This window comes from Muscardinus avellanarius, assembly GCF_963383645.1.
Source record: "Muscardinus avellanarius genome assembly, chromosome: 13".
In the NCBI taxonomy this organism is placed as follows: domain Eukaryota; kingdom Metazoa; phylum Chordata; class Mammalia; order Rodentia; family Gliridae; genus Muscardinus; species Muscardinus avellanarius.
In genome coordinates this window covers 21,913,071-21,936,003 of record NC_137799.1, presented here as the reverse complement: position 1 = coordinate 21,936,003, position 22,933 = coordinate 21,913,071, and the positions used below count along the sequence as shown (strand labels likewise).

At 49.7% G+C, this 22,933-nt stretch overlaps 1 protein-coding gene across 5 annotated transcripts in view; it reads left to right on the top strand.

Annotated features, from left to right (window-relative positions):
- ZNF618 (zinc finger protein 618) overlaps positions 1-17,588 on the top strand; it is a gene marked incomplete at both ends in the record, with an annotated part of 175,589 nt that extends 158,001 nt beyond the window's left edge. For 3 of the 5 annotated variants that reach the window (XM_080708570.1, XM_080708572.1, XM_080708571.1), the window contains 4 exons: positions 593-673; positions 3,589-3,666; positions 14,919-15,020; positions 16,072-17,588. In XM_080708570.1, coding sequence (XP_080564696.1) covers positions 593-673; positions 3,589-3,666; positions 14,919-15,020; positions 16,072-17,588 — 1,778 coding nt within the window. Of the gene's footprint in view, positions 1-589; positions 674-3,588; positions 3,667-14,918; positions 15,021-16,071 lie in introns of all 5 variants that reach the window. The other 2 variants (XM_080708569.1, XM_080708568.1) reach the window with 1 other exon arrangement.
- Between the last annotated feature and the right edge of the window lie 5,345 nt (positions 17,589-22,933).

Below are 22,933 nucleotides of genomic sequence, written 5' to 3'. Positions count from 1 at the left end.
TCTCTCTCTCTCTCTCTCTCTCTCTCTCTCTCTCTCTCTCTCTCTGCATTACAGGATTTCTAGAGAGAAAACCAGGGAGAGGGTAAGCAGCTCAGGAATGTGTCAGCCTGTGAGCAGACACCCAGAAATCACTTGGGTGCAGCCAGTCCCTTCACCCCTGCGCTGGTGAACTCTGACTCCAGGGGCCATCCTTCCTCTCTATGCCACCCGGGACCACACAGCTTCAGAATTGGGCAGCCATTATCCTTGAATGCTGTGGGTCCTGTGCAGTAGGCTCTGGCCAAGGGAGGGAGTGGCGGGTGACGGCTTTGAGTGACTTGATGTCACACAGTGGCTCCCCAGAGGCCAAAGATGGGAGACCCAGGCCCACATGCCCCCTGCTCCCTGGCTAGATTTCATCTCTGTATCTTTAGACTGGTCATTCCCTGCCCTGTCAGTGCTGCTGACAGGAGGGTCTCTTGGGTCCTTGGCAAGGTTCTGGGGCCCCTCACTTGATGCAGAGTCCTGGGCATTCACCAAACCCCTTGAGAGCTCATGCTGACCAGTCCCTGTGCTTCTCTCCCTCTCCCTCTCTCCTGTCCCCACCCAGCAGAAAGCGCTTTTAGTCGGAGAGTAGAAGGCAAAGCACAAAACCACTTTGAAGAGACCAATAGCAGTTCACAGAACTCCAGCGGTGAGTGTGCCCGTGACGGCCGCCCTGTGCCTCAACGCCACCGCCACCGCCACCTCCACCCCGTGGCGGCAGGCAGCCTCTGGGCTGGGGTCTTCCCCATGCATGGCGGTCTTTGTGGGGGAGGCTGGGGCAGGGAGGCCGAAGGAAAGCAGGGCCTTTGCTTCCAGAGACATCCCTCTATGGTTCTTTTTTATTCCCATGGAGAGAGGAAACTCCCCTTCAAAACCCAGCATCCAGTCATCCAGTCCCCGTAATTGGCTAAGTGAGCCATTGCTATGCTTTTGAGGTTTGTGTCACAGCCAGTTTATTTCCAGGAGAAGCAAAGGGGGTACAGTAGAGGGAGCTCTGAGAGCCAAAGGCCCCAAATTCTGGCCCCGCTTTGGACCTGGGGCCATCTGAACAAAGATTCCCATCCAGCCCCTGAACCTCACTCAGGTTGCTTTGCCTGAGATTTCCTGGTGGAGTTTGGTGCCCCCTGTTGGCTGCTTCGTGTAGGATGCAGCCCTGAAGTCTGCAGAATTGGCAGCCTTGGACCCAGGGTCAGCCTGGCGGGTCCCTGGGCGGTCACGAGCGGCCTGTCCAAGAATGGCACATCAAGCCAGTCTACACGGTGACAGCCAGGGCAGGAGGGAGCGAGCATGCCACCATCGTGTTTGTGCTAGGGTAAGGCACTCTTACACAGTTGAGGTTATATTCAACAACTACTAGTGTCAGTCTGTGCAGGCCACCATGCTGGGCTCTGCCTGGGTGTAGGCATGTGGTGGACACAGCTCAGCTGTTAGGGACTTGATGGACCAGCTGGGGGCACGGACTTAGCTGGAGGCCTCTGCCTGGTAAGAGCAGCTCCAGAATTATCCTAGCTCAGCTTTGAGCCCAGCTCCAGCCGGTTCACTGTAAGTGGCTTAAAGAACACACGTGACAATTGCAGGTAATTGTGAGCACTGAGAGAGCATTCTGCACAGATTACACACTAGCGTGTTTTATGACTACTATTATTATTTTATTATTATTAGAGTGCCAGCGGGCACTCTACCTCAGTGCTACACCCATGGCCCTATTGTATTTTTGAGTCTCACTAGGTTGATGAGAGGCTCACTACTTGCTGAGGCTGTTCTTGAACCTGCAGTCCTCCTGTTTCAGCCTCCCAAACACTGGAACCACACCTGGAGGAAGGGCTGAGGTTCTAGATAATGGCACACTTATCCCCGCCAAGGGGTGGGCCTGGCAGGGGTTGAATGACTTGCCCGAGGCCGCGCAGGAGTGAGTGACAGAGGGCCTCTGGTGTGCTTCCGCTCCCAGCCCGGCCACGCTGCACACCCTGCACCCCTCTTGCCACCAGAGCTGTCACAATTGGGGACGGCTCAAATGCGGCCACCGTTTATTGAGCGCTTACTGTGTGCCTGGCATGTGTTCAGAGCTTTATGTGTCTTACCTGTTTCCATCCTTACCACGACCCGATGTGGGGCAGTGTTATTGTTATCCCTACTTTTCGGATGAGGAAACTGAGGCTCAGGAGAGGTTGATTGTCGCCCCAGGTCCCCTGGACTGTGAGTGGTGGGACCAGACTCCCCGTCCATTCCACGTGGCCCCGCTCTGCTGCCTGCTACCACCCAGGGGGTGGGGGTGGGAGGATGCTGGCAAGCAGCAGCCCTCAAAGCCACAGGCCCTCTGCAGTGCTCTCACGCCTGGTACCAAACAGTCCCATCCCAGCATCAGAACCTGGAAGCAGCTTGCAGCATCCTGGCCCCAAAGCAAGCAGCCACATGCAGAGATTCTCCCTTAAGGATTCCTGTGGCCTCCCTGTCAGAGCTGAGGGCATCCTAGAGGAATGGCCCTGTCTGATCCTGCCCTGCCCGTGGCCCCAACCCTCACGGAAACCTGCCTTTCCTCAAGGGTGTGGAGTTTGTGCCAGCCCCCTAGGATCCCTCCAGATTATGTACCTAGCTGCCAGGTAGCCCCCATTCCACTGAGAGCCCCACATAACCCATGGCTTCAGAAATCATGATGATCACAGAATCCCAGTACTGGAAGAGACTTAGCTAAACTGTTTCTCTTTTGCAGAAACTGCAAGTCCCCTGATTTCCAACCCTTTCCCTCTCCTGCAGAGTAAGTGACGGTCCTGTCGGGGGGCTGGAGAGGGCAAGGCAGGGCAGGAGTGGCCTCGGCTGGCCTCCTCAGAGCACCTGGCCTGGGCCTTAGCCTGCCCTCCTGGGCGGACGCAGTAGCCAGCAGCCACGCAAGGGCCGGGCCAGGGGGTAGAGGAGTTTGGAAGGGATGGGGCAGAGCCCTGGCAGGAGCACAGGCCTCCCTGGTCCTGGACATCAGTTCAGTGCAGCCTCAGGACACCTCTCCCGAGCCCATCCCAGCTGGCCTCTCGTGCTCTCGCCCTTCACCCCTTCCTTCCTCCCGGGCTGGTCTCCTCTTTCCTCTTCCTCGCCGCCAGGCACCGCGGGGAGCTGGAGCAGAGCTGGCCTTGCACGCAGCTCCCACCTGCGATTCCAGTCCTGCGCATCTGCTCCCAGTCTCCCTCCCCTCCCATCTTCTCTGTGGCTTTCTCCACCTTTATCCTTCGTTCTTCTTCTTCCCTCCCTTTGGTGGCTGTTTGTTCGTTGCCCAGTTTTTTGTTTGTCCATTCATCTTTCGTTTGTTCACTCAGCAGCCGGTGACCTGTGGGTCCCACAGGCGGGGGCTGGGCTGGGCTGTGCTCTTGGTCCATGGATATTCCCCACCTTCCTCCCCTCCCAAGGGCCCAGAACAGTGCCTGGCACGGAGTAAGCACTCAATAAATAGCTGCTCCACGGGTCGCGCGCTCTCTGCATGTCGTCCTCTCGCCACTGCCCCTTCCAAAGCTGCCTGCGGCCACGCTGAAAGGCGTCAGGTGTGTGCCGCCCCTCACGCTGCCTCGTTTCCCCCAGAACCCTACACGTGCGGCGCCTGTGGGATCCAGTTTCAGTTCTACAACAACCTGTTGGAGCACATGCAGTCCCACGCAGGTAAGGTGCCTGGCGGAACTCCTCGGCTCCCGCAGATGAAGAGACAAGCCGAGGTCCCTGGGAGAAGCTGCGCTTGGCTGGATGGTGCTCAGAGGGTGTGAGCCCGTTCAGGGCCCTGGTCAGTTACAGCACAGTGGACTGCGCTCTGGGAGCGTAGCGGGGGCTCTGTGCGAGCAGAATTGGGGCAGGGGTTGAAGAAAGCTTCCTGGAGGGTGCTCATGGCTGTCATGGCTGAGCCTGGAGGTCTAGAAAGTAGGGACTTTGAAGTGAGCATTGAGTGTGTATCCAGGTCAAGGTGAACCCAGCAGAAGCTGGTTGTGGAGGGGCCCGCAACCTGGGCAGTCTCAGGACAACCCCATGCTGTAGTACTCAGATGTGCTCAAATTCAAGCGCGCGTCGGAACCACCTGGAGGGCTGGTCCAGCCAGGATTTCAGGGCCTCACCCTGAATTGCTGATTCTGCCCGTCTAAGGTGCGCCTAGGGTTTCTTTTCTGGCAAATGCTCAGGTGGATCTGGTGCTGCTGGTCCCAGGACCACCTGAGAAGCACCACTGCAGGGCCATGGGCTCAGCACTGCTATCCAGGAGCTGCCTCCCAGCATGCTTTGCTGCTGCATAGCAGGTTCTTCGTCTTCCAGCCTCCGGCAGCAGGCTTTGTCTCGGAGGCCCCACTTCTGGTCTAATTCCTATTGCAGGCAGGGAGTTGCTGCTTGCTGTAACAGGTAAATAAGCCCGCTTTCCAGTGGCTTAAGGTGCAGGCCATTTGCTTCTCACTCACCTGCTGCAAGCTGCCTGGTTAGGTGGCTCCCACCGTGATTCAGGGACCCAGACTCCTTCCTTCTTGACAGCTCTGCCCTCTAGGTCCTCAGAGGTGTGTGTGACTGGTGGATTGGGGGAAAGGCTATAGGGAAGGCACAAGTCTACCATTAAGACCACCAGCGACACGTATCATAGATGCTCAAATTCCAGTGGCGAGGATCAGTTGCAGGACCAGCCTGGGCCAGGATGGGCCCAGAGCCACAGCTTTGGGTCAGCCTGACTTGCAAAGGGAAATGTGAATCCAGGGGAGGGGGGAGAGGGCTTTCCCTGAGCAATCCTGGGGGCATTAGAAACAAGGTGTGGAAAGTACCTGGCACGCCGGGGTGTGGTGGCACAGGCCTGTAATCCCAGTTCTTGGGATGCTGAGACAGGAGAATCGTAGGTTTGAGGACAGCCTCAGCAAATAGTGAGACTCTCACCAATCTAGTGAGATCCTGTTTCAGAAATAAAATTGGGCTGGGGGTGTTGCTCAGAGATAGAATGCCCCTGGGTCCAACCCCCAGTACAACCCCCCCCCAAAAAAAAGCATCTGTCACATAATGGCAGTGCAGTGATTGATAGCTGCTAGTATCTCTGCAGTTACTGTTGTCACCATATTGTTATTATAATTGTTGTTCTTATTTGTATCCTCATAAGGTTTATAAATCTTTCACATCCCCCAGCTCTGGCCGGCCTAGCACAGAATAGAACATGACCTTCACCCATCCATTCACTCCACATACATTCCTGGGGGATCAGCCATTCAGCCATTTATTAAGCATTGATTAGCATACTCTTGGGAGTGTCCCGTCTCTCTCTAATGAACTCTTTAAACCAGGACAGCCCTCTGAATGGCAGTCAGGACACTTGAGTTCCAGTTCTGCTCCTGACCCTCTACAGTGAGGGCAGGTGGACCCTGCCCACCCGCACCCCTCCTCTCTCCACGCTTCCTATGTCTCCCCTTCTGCTCCCCACTGGGAACTGGTAGCCCTGGGAGTGTGCTTGGGCACACCCCCTGCCCACGACCTACAGCCCAGCCCCCTGCGATCCTCGCACTCCCTGCCTCCTGCAGCTTCTGGAAGCTGAGCCCTCATTAGGGTAGAGTCCGGGGCCAGAGCTTTCCCTCCCTCAGGCAGTGGGCAACAGAGGCCATTAAAATGCAAATCAAGGCCTGGCGGAGGCCCCGCCTCTCCCAAGCATTTTGACTTGTTCCTGAGGAGCTACAGTTGCTTTGTTCTGGTCCAGCGGGGCTAGAGAAAGCCTCTCCGGCAAGCCAGCGCAAAGCCGGGCGGAGTCCCAGCCAGCCTGAATCGGGATTAAAGGATTGGCTCCGTGGAGAGAAATTAAGCTTAAGCGTCATGAGCTTCACAGTTCACCAGCGCCTCTGATAAAGAGGATCAGCCTCGAATAACACCAATCTCATTAAGAGGCCGCTGAATGGCACAGGCTAATTCTCGCTAATAAACTTCCTTTCTGTGCTGTAGGAAACCTGTGCTGCCTGGCCACCTTTCAGGAGTGTACTGGGGGCGGGGGTGATAACTGCGATCCCTAGCGCTGAGGGCTCACTGTGTTCCGAAGATGCTTAGGGCTTCATGGAGGATACTTGAGCAGCTCTTTCTGGACAAGTCTGTTAGCTAGTGACAGTTTCATCCCCTTTACATTCGTGAAGAACTGAGGCTCAGAGAACATAATCCCTGGCCCAAGGTTGCACAGCTCCTAAGACCTATTTAACACCATTTGAGCATTTTCCCCTCACCCAGCATTTTGATCTAAAGAGTTTTACACCTATTTGTCATTTAATTCTCAGAACAACCCTCTGAGTTAAGTGCCCGAATTAATGCCACATCACAGGAAAGGAAACCTGAGCGCAAAGTAACTTGCTCAAGTCCATAAAAATGACGGTGGTGATTAGACCAGGACCCAGCCCTGGAGCCCCCCAGGGGTCATCCCTCCAGGCCTCAGTACAGATCAGCCTAGAGGACCACAGCCAGGAGGGCCGTGGACCTGCGCAGCCAGTGAAGCAGGGACTCACTCTTTGGGACTCAGGAGGTGGCCGCAGCTGGTCTGTAATCCCTGAGCGGCTGAGCTGCTCTGGCTTTAGTGTTCCTTCTGTGAAGTGGGTTTTAGCGGTGCACTCCACCGGGCTGGATTGCAGAGATCTCGGGCATACAGTAATGGTATGTTCCAAGACCCAACAACAGCGGGGCTTCTTCTCTTTCTATCCCCAGAAGTTTAGGTTGAATATCTCTTCATCTGAAATGCTTGAAACAAGTCATGTGGTGGATATTTAAGATTCTGGAATATTTGCATATATATAAAATGAAGATATCCTCGGGATGAGATGCAAGTCTAAACATGAAATTTTTTTCTGCTTTACATATACATTTTATACATAGCCTGAAGGTGATTTCACACAGTATTTGAATATACCTGTATTTTGACTCTGACCCATTCTGTGGGGTCACATATGGGCTTTTCTACTTGGGGCATCTTGTCAGGCTCCAGGAGTTTTAGGTTTTGGAGTATTTGGGATTTTGATGTTCAGGTTAGGTATGTTTGTCCTGTTTCTTTCTCCTCCCTACAGGGGTCTCTGGAAAATGACTATCCCAGCTTTTTACAGGCATACGCGGGACAGGGGCACACAAGACAGCTACCCTGGATAAATGTCATTTTTAGCCCAAGCTATAAATGAAGCCTCTTTGTAGAGCTTTTAACCAAGAACCTCATTTGTATTCAAAGCAGCATCTGTAGTATATGGAGAAAAACAGCCCTTTTAATCAACCAATACTTGACATTGCTCTCTAATACTATGTTGAATAATCTCAATTCCAAGTCATATTGGAGAATTGCAACTTCCCCAACCCCAGTATTTTGCACGGAGCAGGGGAAACTGAGGCTCAAAGAGTTGAAATGACAAAAAAATCCCACCCCACAGCCGTGGCAGAGTTGGATTCGAATCCAGGGCTTTGGAATCCCTGTGCTCCAGTGAAAAAGGTTAACAAGAAAGGCTGCTACTTCTCATGGGGAAATTCATTTTAGCTTTATAAATATAAAGTTTGTCTATTAAAGGAAAAACATTCTCCGCAGTGGGAAAATGCAGAGAAATCAGAAAATGAAGAATCAGCCATAGTCTCACCATTGAAAGCTAACTGCTATTACCAGTTTTTGTTTGCGGTACTGGGGGTGAAACCCAGGGGCCTTCCACCTCCGGGCTATACTCCCAAACCTGTTTTTATACTTTATTTGGAAACAGTTTCCCTAAGTAGCTGAGGCTGGCTTCCATGCGATCCTCCTGTCTTTGCCTCCCAAGCGCGGGGATTACAAGCGTGTGCCACCACCCCCGGCTTATCACCAGTTTTTAATGGATTTCTTCATAGTCTATTTTAAGTAAACATCGTATTTATTGAGATACAACTTAACATGAAAAAAATGTGTACAGTTGGTTTTTAAGTGTACAATTTGATGAGTTTTGGCAAGTATATGTAATTTTTTTAGCCACCGTCACAATCAAAATATGTAACATCACCATCAACCAATCCCCTCCTTCCGCTTTGCTTTCACAACCGCTTCCCCATGCCTGCGCTGGCAACCACTAACTTCTTTCTTCATCACTTTTCTTTTCCTGTGATTTTGCATATATGAAATTACAAGGTATTTCATCTTTTTATTTCTTTCACTCAGCATACTTTCAAGATTCATTTTTGTTCTGTATCATCAGTAATTTCTTCGCACGGCTGTGTAGTATTCCATAGTTTAGATGTATCCCAGTTTGGTTGTTCCTTCACCAGTTGATGGACATTTAGGTCTCCTGCTTTGGGCTGTTGTAAGTAGAGCTTGTGAACGTGTACTGTGCACAAGTATTCATGTAGGCATATGTTTTCAGCTCTCATGGGTATATATATCTTGTAGAGATGCTGGACCCAGAATCAAGTATACATGTATCATAGATAGTTGCACAGGTCTCGTGGTAACTATGTCTAACCAATTGGAGAATTGCCCATCTATTTCCAAGAGTGGCTGCGCTGCCTTTACAGTCCCATCTGCGGTGTGAGAGGAGTCTGACTTCACTCTTGTCAACACTCTTTACTTTACTCTTCCACTCCTGTCATCCTAGTGGATGTGAAACCGTGTCACGTTGTGGTTTTGATTTGCGATTCTCTGACAGCTAATGATGTTGGGCATTCTTTTTTTTTTTTTTTAAATGTACTTATTGGCCATTTGTAAATCTTCTATGGAGCAATGTGTGTTCACATCCTTTGCTCATTTTAACAGTTTTTTATTGTTTATGAATGGTCATTATTTTAGATACAACACACAGATAAATGGTTTGCAAACATTTTTTCTCTTTCCTAGGTTATCTTTTTTTGCTTTCTTGATACTGTCCTTTGAAGGACAAAAGTTTCTAGTTTTCATGGAGCCCATTTATCTCCATGTCTCCCGTCGGCACTTGGACTTCGTTATCGTATCTCAAAAGCCGCTGCCCAGCCCTAGGTCACAGACTGTCTCCTGTTTTGTCTCCTCTTTAAGAGCTGAGTTTGTGTATGTGGTGTGAGGTAGGAGTCCAAATGCATCTTTTCCATTTAGCTGTCCTGTCCATCTTTTCCATTTTGCGGACCTGGGGATGGAACCCAGGGCATTCAACCTGTGAGCTGCACCCCTGCCCTATTTTTTATTCTTTATTTTGAAACCAGGTCTCACTGAGTTGCAGAGGGCCTCACTAAGTAGCTGAGGCTGTCCACAAACCACGATCCTCAGGTCTCAACCTCCCAAATGCTGGGATTACAAGCATGCGCCACCACGCCCAGCTCAAGTTTTGCTTTTTTTTTTTTAATTTTTTTTTTTTTTTGGTGGTACTGGGGTTCCTGGAAGCCCTTCTACCTCCGGGCTACACTCCCAGACCTATTTTTACATTTTTATCTGGAAACAGGGTCTCCTAAGCCAGCGCGTGCAGCTGGCTTCGAACCTGCGCGATCCTCCTGTCTCTGCCTCCCAAGCGCAGGGATTACAAGCGTGCGCCACCACGCCCGGCCAAGTTTTGCATTTTTAAAATATTTAATCCTAGGCCTGGCATGGTGGCACAGGCTTGTAATCCCTGCGCTGCTTGGGAGGCGGAGACAGGAGGATCGCGCTGGTTTAAGAGACCCTGTTTCCAAATAAAAATATAAAATAGGTCTGGGAGTGAAGCCCGGAAGTAGAAGGGTTTCCAGGAACCCCAGTACCACCCCAAAAAAAAAAAACCCCACACACAATTTAATCCTAAACATTTTATTGTTTTGAAAGGTATTAAAATGGAAAATTTTTAAAATATTTGATTATAGTAGTGTATATTATTTGATTATAGTAGTGTATATTAGTGTAGAAAACTAATTTTTTGTATGTGTATATTAATCTTGTAGCCTTCAACTTGCCAAACTTCTTTATTAGTTCTAATAGTTTTCTGTATGTGTGTATACACACACACACACACACACACACACACACACACACACACACACATATATTTCTGTATGTACATATATATATATATTTGCGTCTCTGGGGATGGAAAGCTATACCCCCTGCCCTATTTTTTTATTTATTTGAAACAGGGTCTCATTAAGTTATGGAAGGCCTCACTAAGTAGCTGAGGCTATACGTGAACCGTGATCCTCTGGTCTCAGCCTCCCGAATGCTGGGATTACAAGGGTGTCCCACCACGCCCAGCTCAGTTTTGTGTATATTTGGATTTAAAGAATTTTTTTTTGTGTGTGGTACTGGGGTTCCTGGAATCCCTTCTACCTCCAGGCTACACTCCCAGACCTATTTTATACTTTTTATTTGGAAACAAGGTCTCTTAAGCCAGCGCGGCTGGCTTTGAACCTGTGTGATCCTCCTGTCTCCGCCTCCCAAGCACGGGGATTACAACCATGTGCTACCACGCCCGGCAGGATTTTCTATATATATATATGATTGTGTTATCTCTAAGTAGAGATGGTTTTACTTCTTTCATTTCAATCTGGAAGCCTTTTTTTCCTTTTTTGCCTAATCACTCTGGCTAGAACTTCTAATGCATGTTGAGAAGACTTGTCTCTGGTCCTAGGGGAAAAGCTTTCAATATTTCACCATTAGGTGTGATGTTAGCCATGGGTTCTGAATAGATTTTCTTTATCACATTGAAAAAATTTAATGTCTAGTTGACGTTTGTTTTCATGAAAAGATGCTAGGCTTTGTCAAGTGCTCTTTTTTTTTTTTTTTTTTTTTTTTTTTTTTGGTGGTACTGGGGTTCCTGGAAACCCTTCTACCTCCGGGCTACACTCCCAGACCTATTTTATATTTTTATTTGGAAACAGTGTCTCCTCTTAAGCCAGCAGGGCTGGCTTCAAACCAGGGCGATCCTCCTGTCTCCGCCTCCCAAGCGCGGGGATTACAAGCGTGTGCCACCATGCCCGGCTGTCAAGTGCTTTTTATGCATCAATTTTTATGCAACTTTTATCCTTCATCCTGTTACAAGGGTGTCCCACCACGCCCAGCTCAGTTTTGTGTATATTTGGATTTAAAGAATTTTTTTTGTGTGTGGTACTGGGGTTCCTGGAATCCCTTCTACCTCCAGGCTACACTCCCAGACCTATTTTATACTTTTTATTTGGAAACAAGTGTATATTTGTATATTGAACGAGCTTTGTAGTTCTGCAACTGTTCCTACTTGGTCATGGTGTAGCATCCTCCATACATGTTTCTGGATTTATTTGAAAATGATTATATCCCTACTACAGGTTATTAGACTGAAGTTTCTTTTGATATCCAAACAAAACTGACATTATAAGACGAAATGGCAAGTTTTCCTCTTCTGTCATTTGGGAGAGTTTGTGAAATATTCAAACCATCCGGGCCTGAATATTTTGCTATAGGTCTGTCTAGATTTTCCATTTCCTGAGTCAGTTTTCTTGGCTTGTGTCTTCCGAGGCAGTAGCCTGATACCGAAGATTTGTGTCCTGGCTAGAGGGTTATCATTGATTTTTATTTTTTTCTTTCTCTCTACTGTTTGCCCATTTTCCATTTTATTCATTATCTTTTCTTTTTTCGTCTTCTTTTTTTCTTAACCCCTCAAAGACAAGGTCTCGCTACGCTGCCCTTGGCTGGTTTTGAACTCATGGGCTCAAGTGATCATCCTGCCTCAGGCTGCTTAGTAACTGGTTGAGTGCCACTGCATCCAACTTTTTTATGCCTCCAAAATAGAAGTTTATAAAACCGATTTTGAACATTTATTCTTTTTGAATGTTTAATGTTAAAAATAAACCCCACATTGGATATAGCCCACAGATTTCGAAGTGTGATTTTCATTAAGTTCAAAACATTTTCCTAATTTCACTTGTATTGTAACCCATGAGTTATTTAAAACTGATACTTAATATTCAAATAGTTGTAGCTTTTCTAAATATCTCTTTATTATTTGCTTCTAATTTAAATTTTGTTGGGTCAGTAACCATACTTCATGCGATTTTGACATTTGTCTGCTTTACCCCTTTTTCTTGGAATCCATTATGCATATATTAGATTGCTTGATTGCCTGATACTGTCCATGCTTTACTCGGGAGGCTGAGGAAGAGGACCACAGGTTTGTGACCAGCCTCAGCTACTTTGTGATGTCCTCTGCAGCTTAGTGAGACCCTATTTCAAAGTAAAGAATGAAAAAATAGAGTTGGAAATGTAGCTCAGAGCTAGAATGTCTCTGGGTTCTATCCCCAATACTGCCAAAAAAAAAAAAAAAGAAAGAAAAGAAAGAAAGAAAATGGTCCACTCTGTTCATTGATGTTTAGTCTTTTTTCTTTCTGCTTAGTAGCCATTACTAAGGAAAGCGTTGAATCTCTAGTTATAATTATACATTTGTCTACTTTTTCTTTCAGTTCTCAGTTTTTTATAGCTGTGTTATAGGTTGTATACACCTTTGGGATTATTTTGTACACTTTAATTTGATCTCTGTGTCATTATGCAAGGTTTCTTATCATCCTTAGTAATATTCCTTATTCTGAGGTTTAGTTTTCTGTAATAATATTATGACCCTCAGGTATCTAGCTTGCTTGATTGCAATTATTTTTTGTGGAAGATGTATCGCTAGATGTAGTCTGATTCTGTACATTACTGCTGTTTCCTTTATGTTTGTTCTGCTTAGGGAACACTAAACTTTTTGCATGTAGATTTATAGTCTGGATCCAATTTTAGAAAATTTTGACTTCAAAAAAAATACTATTTTTGCTTCATTCTCTTTTTCTGGAGCTCCCATTTCCTTTTTGTATTTTTATGGGTGTTGTTAAACTGCCTGATACTGCTGTGCTCTGCTCATTTTTTTATTTTTTTATTTTCCAGCTGTTCCCCCTCTCTGCTTATCACTGGTTGTTTGGTCCTCTCTGTTCTTCAGTGACCTCTTCTTTTAAAGCATCTATTCCATATCATATGGTGCATTTTTATATAAGTTTTTTCATTTCTCTCCTCCTGATGTTCATATTTCTCTTTATATCTTTAAGCATATGTGTGATATTTACAACAGCTGCTTTCGAGGCCTTTATGGGCTAATCCGTCATCTGTGGCATTTCTGGGTCTGTTTCTGTTGGCTAGTTTTTCCTCCTGGTTATTAGTCATACTTTCCTACTACTTATTGGATACTTGAGATTGTAAGTTTTACATTGTGGGGTTCTAGACTTCATTGTTTTTATTTGTTTGTTTGTTGTTTGTAGTGCTGAGCATTAAACCCAGGGCCTCATATATGCTAGGCAAGTGCTCTACCACAGAGCTACATCCCCAACCCTTTTTTAATTTAATTAATTAATTAATTATTTTGGTGGTACTGGGGTTCCTGGAAGCCCTTCTATCTCCGGGCTACACTCCCAGACCTATTTTTATATTTTTATTTGGAAACAGGGTCTCTCCGTCTCCCAAGCACGGGGATTACAAGCATGTGCCACCACGCCTGGCTTAATTTTACTTTGAGACAGGGTCTCACTAAGTTGTTTAGTCTGGTCTCAAACTTAAAATTCTCCTGCCTTGGCCTTCTAGGTAGTGCATTTCATTGGGTGTGTGTGTGTGTGTGTGTGTGTGTGTGTGTGTGTGTGTGTCTGAGAGAGAGGGGGAGGGAGGAGAAGAGAGAAGAGAAGAGGACACAGAGACTGAGAATTGAGCCCAGGGGCATTCTACCTCTGAACTATACCCCAGCCTTTTTTTTTATTTTATTTTAAAACAGGGTCACGCTGTTTTGCATGCACTGGCCTCAAAACTGCAATTCTCCTTAGTACCACCACACTCCCTTCATTGCATTTCTTGAAAGAGTGTGGACTTTGTCTGCAGTCTAGGTACTGGGATCACCTTTATACTTTGGGGGCTTGCTCTTAAGATATTAGGGTATAAAGGAGGAGAAAGGAGGGGGGAAGAGGAAAATCTCTAAAACACACAATGTACTTAAACATATCGAAGTCAAATCACTAAGCCAAGCAAGGGAGGGAGGGATGGGGTGGGAATTGGGTAGGGGTTAAATCAGCAATGAGTACATGTTTGTACATACAAGTTTTCTACCCCAATATGCTGTATGAATATAATGCACCAATAAAAAATTTAAAAGAAAAAAAAAGATATTAGGGTAGGTGTGGAACAGCCTTCAATCTGTGGAAAACTTAGTTTCACAGATATAAAACTACCACATGGCTCCATGTACTGTCTACCCAGTTCCTCCTGCACTGAAGTCATTGCCCGAGCCTCGTAATCATTTTCTTTGTGATTTTGGGAAGACCTTATCTATTTATCTGGACCCCAGAACTTAATACTTCATGTCATATAGGCAGGGCTTCTGCTGTGTTCATTTAATAATTTTTCTAATATATACAGCTAGGTACTGTGGCACATGCCTGTAATCCCAGCAAGTCAGGAGGATGAGGCTGGAGGATAGCATGTTTGAGCCCAGCCTCCACAACCTAGTGAAATCATGAAACCCTCAGCAACTTAGCGAGACCCTGTTTCAAAATAAAAATCAGAATAGTAGAATGCCCCTGGGTTCGGTACCTAGCAGCACACATACACACGCACACACACGTTCTAGAAAATATATCAAAAAGCCAAGAAGAAAAGAAAAAAGAAGTGAATGTGTGGCGCCTTTGGCCACTTGGGGTGTACTGATACCTTGCTGCCCTGGCTCCGAGTTGCAGTGCTGGGCCCCGTGTGGGTGCAGGTGCCTGGTTGGGCTCAGGATGCAGCGTTCCCTCTGACTGGGGTTCGCTGTGTCCCAGCACCACCCTCTCGTTCACCCTCCTCCTTAGCAGTTATGTGACGGCTCTGCCGTTATCCTTTTTCCATGAGTAAAGATGGAGCAGGGATGGTGTCTAAAGAGGAACCAAGAGCCCCGAAGGCCACAGTTCACTTTGAACCACCAGGCTCCTCTTGTTCAGCTGCCTCTTACCCTTCAAGGTAACACACTGTCCCCTTGTGCCCACAGCGGACAATGAAAACAACATCGCCTCCAACCAGTCCCGCTCTCCCCCTGCAGTTGTGGAAGAGAAGTGGAAGCCTCAGGCCCAGAGGAACAGCGCCAACAACAGTAGGTGTCCGCCCTGCGGGCTGCAGCCACGCCCTGGAGGTCTGGCCAGCTCCAGCAGAGACACAGTGTGATGCCTCGGCCTCCACCCACACCCGGTCACAGCCGAGGACAGGCAGAGGCGGCCCAGGGAGGGCAGGCGACCGTCCTGTGGTCAGAGCGTGCCCATGAGTGCCACTTCCCCACCACTGCCTCCATGGCTCCGTGTGCTTTCCTCACTAATGAGCCTTGTGTCAGTGTTAATTTCTATGTCAAGGACAAGATTAGTTGTCTTCAGAGATCTAGGACCACTCGTAGATTTCAAACTTACTGACTCACTACCCCCCTTTCAGGTAAAAAAATATTTCTGAGCATCTCCTCTGGACATTTCCATAGCCCCCTTATTTTTATTTAGTATTCCGTAATTGTACCCGAGGCTATTATCACTCCCCGGATGTGTCGGTGTCCCCCACTGGGGGTGGTATTGCCATTTTGGGATATCTATGGTCTAGGTGAATAGCACACAAGGCAGCTGTGTTACAGACATACCACTATATTCGTGTGTGTGTGTGTGTGTGTGTGTGTGTGTGTGTGTCACTGGGGATGAAACCCAGGGGCATTCTACCTTCTACCTCTGAGCTACACTCCAAGCCCTATTTTTAAGTTTTTTTTCTTCTTCTTTTTCTGAAACTCACTGAGTTGCTGAAACTCACTGAGTTGTCCACGGGTCTCACTGAGTTGCTAAGGGCCTCGCTAATTAGCTGAGGCTGTCTACAACCTCGATCCTCCAGTCTCCGCCTCCCAAATGCTGGGATTACAAGCGTGCACCACCACGCCTGGCCATACCACTGTATTCTATTTCTATGCCCAGGGCAGGCATTACTAATCAATCATAGAACTTTATCCCTGTGAGACTGTCACAAGTTAAAAAACAGCCTGCACTACCAATTTATATGCAGGAAAAAAAATCTATTTGTCATCTCTCATACTAGATGTTCAGAGAATTATGCTGCCACCAGACCAACTAGCCTTGAATGACAGGATTAATCACAGTTCTCTCTGTGTCCCCTGCCAGCCGCAACCAGTGGTTTAACACCCAACAGCATGATCCCCGAGAAAGAGCGGCAGAACATCGCAGAGCGGCTGCTGCGGGTCATGTGTGCCGACCTGGGCGCGCTGAGCGTGGTCAGCGGCAAGGAGTTCCTCAAGTTGGCCCAGACCTTGGTGGACAGTGGCGCCCGCTATGGGGCCTTCTCAGTCACCGAGATCCTGGGCAACTTCAACACACTGGCGCTCAAGCACCTGCCGCGCATGTACAACCAGGTGAAGGTGAAAGTGACCTGTGCCTTGGGCAGCAACGCCTGCCTGGGCATCGGCGTGACGTGCCACTCGCAGAGTGTGGGCCCCGACTCCTGCTACATCCTCACGGCCTACCAGGCCGAGGGCAACCACATCAAGAGCTACGTGCTGGGCGTGAAGGGCGCGGACATCCGCGACAGCGGAGACCTGGTGCACCACTGGGTGCAGAACGTGCTGTCGGAGTTTGTGATGTCGGAGATCAGGACAGTGTACGTGACGGATTGCCGGGTGAGTGCGTCCGCCTTCTCCAAGGCCGGCATGTGCCTCCGCTGCTCAGCCTGTGCCTTGAACTCGGTGGTGCAGAGTGTGCTGAGCAAGCGGACGCTGCAGGCCCGCAGCATGCACGAGGTCATCGAGCTGCTTAACGTGTGCGAGGACCTGGCGGGCTCCACGGGCCTCGCCAAGGAGACCTTCGGGTCGCTGGAGGAGACATCGCCGCCGCCCTGCTGGAACTCAGTGACAGACTCGCTGCTGCTGGTGCACGAGCGCTACGAGCAGATCTGCGAGTTCTACAGCCGGGCCAAGAAGATGAACCTCATTCAGAGCCTCAACAAGCACCTGCTCAGCAACCTGGCCGCCATCCTGACGCCCGTGAAGCAGGCCGTGATCGAGCTGAGCAACGAGAGCCAGCCCACCCTGCAGCTGGTGCTGCCCACCTACGTCAGGCTGGAGAAGCTGTTCACGGCCAAGGCCAACGACGCAGGCACCGTCAGCAAGCTGTGCCACCTCTTCCTGGAGGCGCTCAAGGAGAACTTCAAAGTGCACCCGGCGCACAAGGTGGCCATGATCCTGGATCCGCAGCAGAAGCTGCGGCCGGTGCCGCCCTACCAGCATGAGGAGATCATTGGCAAGGTCTGTGAGCTCATCAATGAGGTGAAGGAGTCCTGGACTGAGGAAGCCGACTTCGAGCCCGCTGCCAAGAAGGCCCGCTCTGCGGCTGGGGAGCGCCCCGCAGCCCAGGAAGACGACCGGCTGGGGAAGAGCGAAGTGTACGATTACCTGCAGGAGCCACTCTTCCAGGCCACCCCGGATCTCTTCCAGTACTGGTCGTGTGTGACCCAAAAGCACACAAAACTGGCCAAGCTCGCCTTCTGGCTCCTGGCGGTCCCAGCCGTGGGGGCTCGAAGCGGGTGTGTAAATATGTGTGAGCAAGCACTTCTAATCAAACGGAGGCGACTGCTTAGTCCAGAAGACATGAACAAACTCATGTTTCTGAAATCCAACATGCTTTAAGGCTTCAGACAGAAAACAGAAAGAGACCATTAGAAAAAAAAAAACACAAAACACTGTCACAAACAAAGATAAAGAATTTAAGTTCTAAACACTGTGGACCTCAATACAAATGCCCCCTGGAAACTCAAGTGCTTTTTTTTTTCAGTGTGTGTGTGCATGTGTGTCCATAGACACACACGTGTGCACGTGTTCAAACGCACATGCCACGGGTGTGGGAGGCTTTGCGTCCATCTGCGTAGCCAGAGAAGCTTTGCACACGCATGCACACACACACACAACCCTGGTGCATGTACACACGCCTGCCCGTGGGTGCGTGTACATTGACTGGGTGTGTCAGGAAAGCTGAGCATCTGGGAAAAAGAGAGAAGTTTCACCTTTTCTCGGGAAGGGGCTCTAAAGACTCTTTCAGGTGTGCAGGTTGGGAGAAGCTGATGTCATGAAATGTTCAGGCAGCTGGGATCCGAGGTGACGTGACCTCTGACCTCCACCCGGGCTCCGCCCCCGCCCCCACGGTGCCCGCCCCCTGCCGCAGGTTCTCCAAACTGCATCAGATGGACAGTTTCTGCACTGGACTTTGTTTCTCGTTCACCTTCAGGGCATTGAGCTGCTGCCTTTGTGACCCCCCTGGGGCGTCCCCGGCAGCCGCCTTAGTAACACACCTATCTATCTCCCCAAATCAGGAAAGGAGACTTTAAGAAGATAAAGCTGACATTTTACGTTTTAATATGAGAGGGGGGAAAAAAGACATTCTTCAAAGAAGTATAGATAAATATCTCCACTCAAGCATTTTTTTTCCTAACATTCTTGCAGTTTTCGCCTGTTTCAGAGGTTTGTTTTATTTTTCCAGATTTGATTTAGACCCTGCTAGGAAGCACTGAATGTCTGTAACTTATGTTTCAGAGTTTTGCTCTGTTTTTTTTTTTTTTACTTGCCCTTTGGTTCCTCACGTCACACTGTAAACTAGCTCATCTCAGTGGTATGTCCTAAGGTGTATCCTAAGGCTTTCCTCAGCCCTCCCCTTGCAGTCCGGGCGGGGAAGGAGTCATGGGGTCCTCAAGGTCGGGTGTGGCGGGAGCCGTGGGGCCGCGTGTGGCTCAGGGGTCCTGAATGTAAGCGGAAGTGGTGCCTACTGGCGCGCTTCCAGCCCACGAGGTCTGACTTCTACACTCAGAGTGCTTCATGCTCCCCACAGACCTTACCCTTTCAGCTCAGCAGGGACTTCTGAGTTGACCTGTATTCCTGTCCACCACACCTCAGAATCACAACCTCTCCTTTCTAGGGACCCCAGGGGGCCCACAGTCCTCAGGGGTCCCCAGAGGCACCTCAGTCCTCCACCCAGCACAGTAGCTGAGCGGGGCGCCTTGTGGGTCCGACAGCTGCTGCTCTGAGGGCGGACACCTTAGACGTGATGCTGTGAAAGGGTTTCTGGGCCTCACTCCTGACCTCCTCGCCGTGAGCAGTCAGGTTCTACACACACGGTCCAGACCCCATTCTCAGCTCTCAACCCACCCCACCTCTCAGTGAATAAGGAGCCGGGGGTCCCTCTGCTGACCCCGGCCATGGGATAGGGACAGTTGTGCTCCTGCCTGAGAAGGACCCACCTTTGCAGGCCGTTTGCAAAGGCACCTTCTCCCAGCCTCCCTTCCCAGCGACAGAGTAGTACTCAACTACAAGATACCTCGACTACAAAAAGCACTGTACTATTGCCCTTCCCACCAAGTCTCCAGCAGGAAGGGAGCAAAGTTGGCTTAAAAACTCAAGAAAGCATAGGGTAGTGATTGTGGGCCAGCACACTCCCTGCGGGCCACACCTGCACCCTTGCCTCATCAGAGCTAACCCAGCTGTCCCTTTGGAGTTTCAGCATACCGAAAGGGGTCGCAGCGGGCAGTTTGCACGCTCACTCCAGCGAGCTGTAGTCTCAGGAGCCACTGTGTTGTCTCCCCTCCTGGAAAAGGTCCAAGTGTTTCCTCCACAGCATCTCCAGCTGGGGTGCCACTGTCAGAAGAGCCTCTGTCCAGAGTGGAGCGGGAACAGGGGTATCCAGGCGGGAACTGGATGTTGATTCCTAAGAGAGTAAAGCAGCATCAGCAGACTTTTCAACTGGACCTTTCTGGGCATTCTAGAAAGTGGACTCGGGGTTGCTGATGATCAGCAGGTCTTGGCGGCTCCATCGCTGAGGATGGGGCTATAACCTGGCACTTAGAGCCACCCAGGAGCTGCTCATGTTGGCCGGTGAGAGCAGACCTTCAGAGCTGTGCTGGTAGCCCTATTTGGGGACCAGTGAATTTAGAAAAAAGGCATTTCCCTCCCTTGGAAAACCGTCAGCTGAGCCCATGGTGTGCAGTTAGTAAGCTCAGCATCCTCTCTGGAGCCTGGGATGCTGCCTTCCATAAGGAAAACTCTAATAAGTCTAAACTCAAGGTATCTGGTCATAGGCTGTCACCTAGCTAGGTCCTTTGCAGCTCAGCACAATTCGTAAGGCTTAGCCTGCCTCTCTGCAGGTTTGATGTGAATGCTACTAGGTCCCCCAGGAGGCTGTCTCCCGAGGCTGCCTCATCCATGTCTCTGTAACCTCTAGTTCCCCAGAAACTGGCATCACTAATCCCGCCATAGCAAACAGCTTAACAAAACCCAAAGATCTCACAGGCTCAGCCACTGGCCCCTTATTTCCAGCAATATCCACCTTACCAAATTCTAGTTCAGCCAAAGGATTGAGACAGGCTCTTCCAGATCCATCTTCTGGAGCTTTGGCCTGGCCTGGCCTGGACTATCCACATTTTGTCCAGTCTCCCAGTTCTGTACCATCTATAGGTCTTTCCACCTCTGGCCTTTGGGGCATTGGGGTCCTGGAAGCTGGGCTCCTTCATATTCTCTGTAGTTCAAGTTGCCCGCTGACTTGTGTACAACTTGCCTCAAGCCACGATTCCCTGGTCAGAAAAGGCCTTTGTGGTGTCATGGACCCAAGAGGGAATGTGGAGAAAATGAGCCTCCACTTGGCAGGGCTTTTTATCCAAGGTCAAGTTTCACCAGTAAAGCCCAAGCAGAGGCACTCAGCGTCGTGGGGAACCTCGGGTTTGTCTGGGGTCATCCTGACCCCCAGATCGCAGGTGGATACTCTGGTCCCAGCACGGTTCTCCTGGCCCAGGTGCCACGTAGAAACCAAGATGCAGAATGGGACCATCTGCAGCCTCACAAGGAAAGGCAGGTCCCCACCACCCCGCTCGGCATCCGCACCTGGCGTTGGGAATCGGTACTCGGCTGGGAAAAAGGCGCCCAGGTTCCTGGCCAGGAGAGAAAGGCAGTCCAGTGCTCGGATACAGGTGCATCCCCAGAATTCTAGGAAGAAGTTTGACACCAGCCACGAAGCCCGGCCAAAAGTTCCTTCTCACTTCTGCAAGAGCTTTGCCACCGTGAAACCAAGCCTCTGCCTTGAGGAGCCCCCTATTCCTGAGCAAGGCTACCTCCTACCCCTGGCCTTGGGCTAGACCCCTTGAAGAGGGCACCTGGACAATGCCAGGGGTGTGGCATTGGGGCCGAAGCCAGGGCTCGCCAGGGAGGTTTGTGTGAAGCCAGGACACGGGTGGAGGCTGGAGGCCCTGTGGACGTTGGTAGGGCCCACACATCCTCACGATGCTGTTTTGGAAGAGCAGGCACTGCACTGGCCACGCAGGCAGCCTCCTTGCCCCAGGAGATGCACGAAGTCTCTGCTGCGCCGGCCCGCCCGCCCTGGGGGACTTGAAAACACCTGCACTCTGGCTGTGTCTGAAGGAGGGTTTCTGGGGAGGCTGGTGGGCCAGACAGAAGCGAGAGACAGAGAGGCTCAGCTCTGCCCTGAAGACAGTGGATGGGGGGTCCCATCCTGGTCGTACCCACCTGGGCAGTGGGCACTCTCTTCACTGTGGCTAATGCTTGCTAGGCCAGTTATGGTGAACCAATGATACAGTGTTTTTTCTCTTATGTTTCCCTCCGGCCTCCCCTTTCAGGGACTTCTGGGGGGTTTTGTTGTTGTTTTGGTTGTTTTTCTTCCTCTCATTTGGGTCTGAGGAGCACAGTCTGGAGAGGCCTGGCTTTTATCAAAGGGGCCCTGTTCTTTCTGTACAAAGAGGCACCTGCTCTCCTGGGATAAAGGGCAGGTTGTGAGGTCACTGTTGGACAGATTCACGCCACCACCACCATGGGCAGTGCTTTGAAGATTCAACTCCGGTACGGAGAAGGATTCGCTAGGTTTCTAGTTGGGCATCAGCATCAATGTCCACCAGGGTCCTACCCACCCAAGCGTCCCACCAGGCATCTTGACTCTGAACCAAAGTTCCTTAAAGGGGCACAGCCCAGCCTTGCCCACAACCTCAGGGGCCTGGGATTCCTGTGGCGCAGCCTGAACCCTGGTTGGCCCAGACTGGACTGCAGGGTCCGAGACCAGCTTGGGGGGGGGGGGGCTCTTCCCACAACCCAGGCGCCAGCGGCCTCTGTCTTGGACCCTCCTTCCTGCCCAACCAGGATGGGAGACTCCAGAGGGGTGAGGGAGCCCATGGACTGACATGGCCCGGGCCTCGCCAGCCCAGAGAGAGCAGGGCCACACGGCAGGGCACCCAGATCCCAAGCATCAGGAAACCATTTTGTACAACCAACCGAAGCAGAGATATTTTTTAAGAAGCGTAAATTATTTCAGTTGTTTTCTGATCCTGCCTTTGTTTCCTCTTCCCACCCCCTATTTTTTTTCTTTATCCCACAATTCCATGTTGGTGATTCGTTCACATCAGGTAAATCTTGAGAAAGCCTTGGTGCCCCCCCGCCCCCTACTCAGCAACCTTGTGCGCGCCCCTCATTCTTTCTCAGTAGCTAAGATGTTCTAGGCAATACCATAGACACACCCGACTGTGTCTCTTTCTTTCCCTCTCTCTGAGTGCAAGAAACTCAAGTCATCTTAAAAAAAAAAAAAAATTTACAAAAAAACAAACACAAAAAAATATCTTTTTTAGGCCAGAGTTTTCTACAGGTATTAATGAATATTTTTCTTAATCCTTATAAGTTTTATGTGTTTAATATTTCTTAATACCGGTAGCATTAATTTATACTTTTGTAGCAACACAATATTTTTATAAACAGCCAGTGCTTGGCTCGTCTTCACGGGGGTTTATGCAGGGCCATCTTGGGGACCCTGTGAACCATGTACTGTATTTAAAAAAAAAAGTTACCTAGTGTCACACTTGCTGTGGTAATTAACAAATGACATTGGCGGTTGGTCTCCTGTGTCGTGGTTGGTGCCAATCCAACAGTTTCCCAGGAGTCCCATTGCATGGGGGTTGAGTTGAGGTTCTTGTGATATGTAAACCCCCGAGGCCAAA